General features: G+C 33.2%; 1 protein-coding gene across 3 annotated transcripts in view; it reads right to left on the bottom strand.

Moving 5' to 3' along the window:
- The window catches only part of LOC132188181 (probable LRR receptor-like serine/threonine-protein kinase At3g47570), a 50,960-nt gene extending 48,909 nt beyond the window's left edge, over nt 1-2,051 (bottom strand). The window contains exons 1-2 of one of the 3 annotated variants that reach the window (XM_059602586.1): nt 1,785-2,051; nt 1,521-1,700 (exon numbers count right to left, since the gene is read on the bottom strand). In XM_059602586.1, coding sequence (XP_059458569.1) covers nt 1,521-1,602 — 82 coding nt within the window. In that variant the 5' untranslated portion in view covers nt 1,603-1,700; nt 1,785-2,051. Of the gene's footprint in view, nt 1-1,520 lie in introns of all 3 variants that reach the window. The other 2 variants (XM_059602588.1, XM_059602587.1) reach the window with 2 other exon arrangements.
- Between the last annotated feature and the right edge of the window lie 5,372 nt (nt 2,052-7,423).

Below are 7,423 nucleotides of genomic sequence, written 5' to 3'. Positions count from 1 at the left end.
AGTTAAGTTAATGAGAACAATGTAACTTAAAAAAAACAAAAAAAAAAACAAAAAAAAGAGCACAATGTAATTTTAAGGATTATTCAAAGTGGTGGAGGTAAGTATCTAACGCTAAACCGCTCATAAATTTTTTGTTTCTTTTTTTTCTATCTTGCTTTCCCTATTATTTTCATAATTTAGTTTTCTTCACGAACTTCAACGTAAGATCATAACTTCCATCTTATTTCAACAAATAAGAATTTTAGTAAAGCAAGGTATTTAGAAAAAAGGTATCGAGAAAGACTTGGGTGCTAAGAAGTAAGATTCGTTGGGAGGCCAAAAAATAATTAAAAGAAGAATTTTTGGTAAAAAAAAAAAAAATTTAGTTGATTATTATTTTACGTCTCACCAAACACTTGAAAATGCAAAAAATATTTTCTGTAAATTATTTTACGGCGAAACAAACGGAGCTTAAAACAGTATGTAATTACAAAAAGTAAGAAATTGATTAAATGAGTGACCCCATTCTCTCAAGGGTTGCGTAAGACAATTATAAAAGCAAAAGTAAAACAAATTAAAATAAACTTATCTGAACTCCATTTAAAAGTTCAAGTTTTAATATATAAAGTTGAGATTTAATTTGCAGTGGACCATACAACCCAAATATTGAAAAAAAATAATAATAATAAAAAAAAAAAATCTAGATTTTGAAAAAAAAAAAAAAAAAAAAAAATTCGAAGCCATAAGGTTTAATGGATTTAAGAGAGTTCACTTGAGAAGAAAAAATAAAAAAATAAAAAAATAAAAAATAAAAATCGCCCTGGAAAGATAGTACACTACAAGTTCCATCACCTAAAGGCTAAATGTCCTCAATATATACGTCAAACTAATAAAAATGTCTCAAACTAATACAAATTCCATCACCTTTCTGATCAATAAATCTAAAAAAAGCCTGTGACCTAGGTAAAAGATTATATCCGAGGAATGAACTACTAATCTTCAACTCAAATCTTTGAATACCAACATTATAAAATTTTTATAGCTAAACTACTAAAAAAAGTGAAGCTTTTCCCATTCTAGATCAATTTGACTCGCAACAATACCACCTTTGTCATCCAAGTCTCCATTACCAATCTGTTGAGTACCAAAGAGAACACACCCAACACTGAAGATGCTCAAAGAACATCAAATCTCAGTCAAACAAATCAAACAGGACCATCATTTCCAATTTCCAAGAAAACCCAATCAGAAAATAACATCAAAAGTTTAATTGAAGATTAACAAACTAAACAATGTTGATACCACAGTTCACATCTAGCGAATTAAACAGAACCAAATATTCAGACCCGAAGCACTTACAAAAAAAATCATTAACAGAAATGAAATAAGAGCAGACAAATAGAGAGAAATGTGATAGCAAGATCAGATATTAGCAGTATTTAACTCAAACTAATACTGCAATACACAGACAAATACAAATTTCAGGAGACAAACAAAAAAAAAATGAAATTCATCGGGGAAAAAAAAAAATTGAGACATACCCAGATGCCGGAATGGACGAGAATCCGAGTTGCTTCGCAGAAATCGCAGGTCTTGGGAAGTTAGCTTCAGCTGCACACTCATAGGACCGAAGCTGGCACCCTAAAAAATAAGCCCTAAAATGTTTGAACACTCATTGCACACCAAACAGCCGCTGACACGCCAGAAAATGGCCCCAAATTCTGAAGAAAAACCAACCAAACCGAAAGGAAATCAACAAAGAACGACACAGGGGGAGAAAAATAAAAGGAACTTGAAGCTCTTACCTTGTGGACGCGCGATTTTCCCCCTGCTCGAAACAGAGCATACGCTGAAGCCACGGTGAAACGGGAACAACTGAGGCTGTACTTTCGGGAGCGGTGGGTGGAGAAACGGCAGCCGGTATTTTGGGAGGGGGATGGATGATTCACGCGTTCAGGAGAAGCCAAAGAGCTTTGGGAGTGGGCTGAAGGAGTTTGCTCTGCGGAAGCTTCAACCTACGCTGATTTCGGATGGTGTCTGGGTCAACAGCTCAGCAAACGTGTAAAAACATATTCAGGGGCAAAAGTGTACATAAAATTTCAGAAAACGCCAAACACAGTGTCTGGGTCTCTCCCAAAGCCGTTGCCAAACGCTAAATGTATATGGAAGTCTTGGCCATCCAATAGGACTGACGAAGTCTGGCCCTTTTGTTTCTGATAGGACTGACTGAAAAAGTCTTCCCATGTGAGCTGTGAAAAAACAAACATATTGAATGGAGTTAATTATTGAAGGCATCTGTCATCTCAGGTTGGCCCCTCTTAAGGATAAGGTGCAATGAATATAGCAAGTTCAGAAAGTGATCTCAACGGGGCTCATTTTATAAGCTTTTTTCTACGAACTTTTTGACTAGGACTCGTAAACGCCCTGCTCAGCGGATTATTAGATGCCGACAATTTGTCTTTCTTTAGAGTATTTCTAGCCGCGTTTTTTTATTTTTTTTTAATGTTGGTGTCATTTTTTTTATATTTAAAGATTTAAATTATTTTTTATTTTTTTATGTCAAAATACACCCTAATAACTTTCTTTAATTATTCTTTATATTATTAAAATATTTATTTTTTTAATTATATTATATATATGAGAGGAGAGAGGAGAGAGAATTGTAAAAAGAAAGAAGAGAGAGAAGAGTGTAAAGAAGAGAAATAAATGTTTTTTTTTTATTTTAATAATCATAAGAATCGCAATAGTAGAGCCCTATACTTTGAGTTCTACTCATTATAGTTGAGGCTCATTTAAAGAATCTGCTATGAAACATTTTTTTGTAATTTTTTTAACATATTTCCTACGCAAGAAAAGAAAGTCTGCACGGAATACTCTTAGAGGGCAAAGCAGCTGGTTGTAATTTGTAAACACGTAAAGGAAGTCTTGGCCATCCAGGCCCTTCTGTTTCTAATAGGACGTGAGTCACGTGACTGAGACGGCAAGTCTTCCCATGTGAGCTGTGAAAAAAAGGCATCTGTCGTGCAATTGATGTGGCAACTTCAGAAACTGATCTCAAGGCATCATTTCTCAAGGCATCTCAGGCTAGCCTAGTCAAATGGGAGGTATACCTTTAGGGATTATTTGTGGTCATTGTTAAATTTTTTGTTTTATTACAAAAAAAAAAAAAAATCTCGAACAAAAATATTTTGAAAGAGAGGAAGCAAATATTCTTGCTGATAGTTGAGAGTAGTAATTACTAACGTTCCTGCTCTGCTAGTTAACGCGCTTTGGACGAATTTTTTTGTTGTTTAGCCCACAAGATCTCCATCAACAATTAAATAATTGATGCAGTGCAACTTGACTTTGATATCAATTAATGCAGCGTGTCGTGATTAGTTTGCCAAGACAAACAAGATAAGAATCACAACTCTTCTTAAAACTAATAATCAATCAAGGATTTAATGTGGATAGAAAAGAAAACTACTCTTAAAAGTGTTTTTCATTGATAACCGGTCAAAATAACATAATAAATTAAGGCTATAGATAGCCATTACATATATTTATACTACCTAGAGTCCTAAACCTAAGAAAACGCTCAAATAAAAGTTTGTTTACAAAAATTTATTGGAGCTTGCCTGAACGTGTAAGAGGCTCTTTTGAACCTAGCTATGGTTTCCTCGTATTCTTACTTGAATTCTCAATTCACACAGCAGCTCGTTCTAACCCAACTTTAAACGTGTGCATCTATAAATAACTCATTCGAAACCAACTTCATATGAGTTATTGAACGAGCTATTTTGTCAACTCGTTTTAAAGCTTGTTCAAACATAAACTACGGACGAGCAATTTTGTACAGCTTTTCAATTTTTTTTTTTACGGTCTATTTTAACTCAGTAAACATTTGAATTAGAAAAACTTAATGAAATATGACTTTGTAACACTCTAAGTGAGCTTTCCAATGCCATTAATTATGTCCCCATATGATGTCAGAATCGCTATATATGTCCCTTTTGTTAAAGCAAATATGATTGAAAATTGTCCTCTATCAACAACCTTCATTATTCGACCTATGGCCCACGAAGGAATGTGGGTCAAACACGGTAGAGGCTTTTCTCCGATCCAATTTGGATTGGAGAATATCCAATTAATAATTAAGATCTCTATAGAGAGATCCTAAGGCCATAAATGAAACATATGTCCCATTGATAGAAATAATAATAAAATATTCTATATATTTTAAATTTAATTAAAAAAATAATAATAAGAAGTTTTAAAAAATATTAAAATATTAAGGGGTGGTCGGACCACCCTAGTTGGGCTTGGGGTCGCCCAGCCACCACCTGGAGTGTTTCGGCTACCCTAAATTTATTTATTTATTTTTTCAATCTTTATTTATAATTTTTATTAATTGGAATGAAAATTTTTGAGTTAAGTTGAAATTTTTTGAGTTGAGTTGAATTGAGTTTAAAAAATTGCCAAACATGAATTTAGAAAAAAATTTGAGATTGAGTTGGAAAATCTTGCTTCCCAAACAAGGCCTAAGGCTTTGTTTGGTAATGGGGATGGGGTTGGCCCAAACATTGTTCATCACCATTTCCCAAAAAAAATCAACATCAAAACATTCTAACTTTTTCACTTTTAATATCAAATCATTCACTTTTTATTATTATTCAAATAAAAAAATTACTACAAAATAAAACTTTTTTCACTTTTCCATACCACTTTTTCATTTTTTTTATACCAAACATTCTTACTTTTTTTCACATTAATCTACATCAACTACAGTGTTTAGGCCATCCCATTTGCCAAACACCCCCTAAAGAATGTGGTAAGTAATCTATTTTCAATTGAAATATAGAGCATGCTTGGGATCGCGGTGAAAAATAAAGCATCTGAATATGGAATTTTTGTCTGTAAGTTTTTGTCCAAAGTGCTACTACTAAAAAGCTTTTTACATGTTTAGTAACTGTATGTCTTAAGTTATTTTTTAATGTTGCTAATGTTTAGTTGCATGTCTCTTGGGGCTCATTAGTTAGTCCTTTTTGTCATCGGTTATCACCTTGTAACGACCTTTAGAAAGGTCTAGCTCGTTTAGGGTCTTTTTGGGATTATTGATGGTGCAATCATTCTCTCCAATTTAAGGTGCTATGGCCATTATTTGTAGCTATTGAGAAAGAATTTGAGAAAGAATTTGGATTCTTTCTGGTTGAGTTGAATTATAAGGAATTTAGTTAACTTTATTTAAAAGACAAAATTGTCTATAAAAAATGTGAAATAATAATTTTACCCTTATAAATAAAATCAACTCCGGTTAAAAATAAACGAGAGAGAATCCTTATCCCTTAAGAAAGTGTTTGACCTGAGTTGAATTAATGGAACCGACCTAAGTTTAATTAATGGGTTCCCACACCCCCAACCCCCAAATGCAAACGGATGCTCGAGGAACTGGTTGCTTACTTTTGAGGGGCAAAATTGTTCACTAAAAGTGAAATTATAATTTTGCCCCTCACATTTCAACCAACCAATTACTCTCTATTTCAAAAGTTCTCCCCCGAATGGTACAAATGTTGATGTAGCAAGTTGAGAAAGTGGTCTCAACGCATCAAATCGACATCAAGAAAGGTCCAACAAAGCCCATCATTTCAATTTACCTATTAACTGTTTGAGGAGGACTAAACACCCAACTCAAATAGAGATTTTTTAGCTATTATTTGTAAGCTGTTGTTTCTCTATCTTATTGTTTAATTTCAATTTTAAATCTTTAAACAATTTAAAGATCATAAAACCAAAATATTTTTTTAACGTATATATGAAAGCCCAAAGAATCTAGTAAGCAATCTATTTGAATCCCAAAAAAATAAAATAGAAAATAAAATCTATTTGAAATCCGAGTGTACTTGATTGAAGTTGAACAAGTGGCAGAGCTAAGATTTGAATTTACAAGCGGCAAAATTAAAAGATATAGATAAGAAAAAATTATTTAAAAATATTAAAAATGCAATGAGCTTATAATCATCATCAAAATTTATACAATTTGATCAAAACTCAATAATTATCAATTACAAGCCCAATGGTAATTTTGAGAGCCACATCATCATTTGAGGGACACAAGAGGGACTTGTAGCATTACTCTTATATTGGACGCCTCATCAAATTTGCTTAATCAAGCTACTAAACTACCAATATTACCTATTGATATTATGGTCTATTTTCCCTTTCTCCCCTTTCAATTAGGAAAATATATATATATTATGGTGTATTTGCAGTTCCGAGAAACTTTTTTTCTGATTAATTGAAGCTCAGTTGCAACATCTTTGATGTCCATCTGTTTTTCTAGTTATTCAACAAAAAAAGCAATTTCAATCCTCAAAATCAAAATTAGGCACTCCTGGATTTTGTTTCTTCCAGTGTTATTATTATGAAAATCATTTATGGTTGTCTACTCTTCTCTTCCCTGGAAGAGAATTGGATCATCAATCCCGATTATTAGCTCAAGAGGAATGTAGATTCAAAATGCCTTGGAACATATTATCGTGCGTCTTTTCCCAATAAACATTTCTCATAAGAGGATTCCATAACTATACACATCACCATAGGATGACACCTCATTTCCCATAACATACTCTGCAATTCAACATACCATAAATTGTAATGTTATCGTAAAAAGTATATGAAATAGTTTCGGGACAAATCAAGATATAGATTGATAGGAATGAGAGACCAATGATCTATGAATGTATGGTGTCATTGAGATTGTTATTAGAAAGTTTTAAAGAGCGCTAAGATTGGAAGTTTTTTAGACTTACAGGTATGCTTTTCCATTAAAATTATTATTTCTTAAATACTCAAATTTTCAAGAGAGTGCAGAATGTTGCCCGAGAGATTGTTTATGCGAAGAAACCTTACCCGTGGTATTTAAAGCTTTCCAATATCATGGGAATGTTACCTAATTACCCGTGGTCTTTGAAGGTTTCCAATATCATGGGGAATGTTATCTAACAATCTCTTATTCCACATTTCGACTCTCTCTAAGTTGACGAGATTCGCAATCCCACTTAGAATCCTTCCCGCTAGGATGTAGTTATTTATTGCCAACACGGTAGGAGTAGATGACAAGTTACGAGACTGCCAAAATTGTTGACGGTTATAGCCAACTGGTGGCTTTGGTCAAAGAGAAGAAAGAAATCAAGTCGTCAAAAGCTCCTCCCTTCCTAGTTGGTTCAAGGTAGTGATCAGCAGTCAAAGCCTATGCAGCTTTTCCAAAGAAGGCACGTTTCCTAGATGGGTTGGCATGGTGGAAGTAACTTCCATACATATACATTTGTAATATTAATTTTGCTAAGAATATTCCATGTATTTTTCTTGCTGAGGTTGTCAAAAGGCCTCCGAGAACCCAAAAACTTTGTGCAGGATCTCATTTTCTGTATTCAACTTGTAATTTAATTGAGTAATTATCTACGTA

The sequence above is a fragment of the Corylus avellana genome, chromosome ca7, assembly GCF_901000735.1.
Source record: "Corylus avellana chromosome ca7, CavTom2PMs-1.0".
NCBI classification, from domain to species: domain Eukaryota; kingdom Viridiplantae; phylum Streptophyta; class Magnoliopsida; order Fagales; family Betulaceae; genus Corylus; species Corylus avellana.
This window is presented reverse-complemented; position numbering and strand designations above follow the sequence as displayed.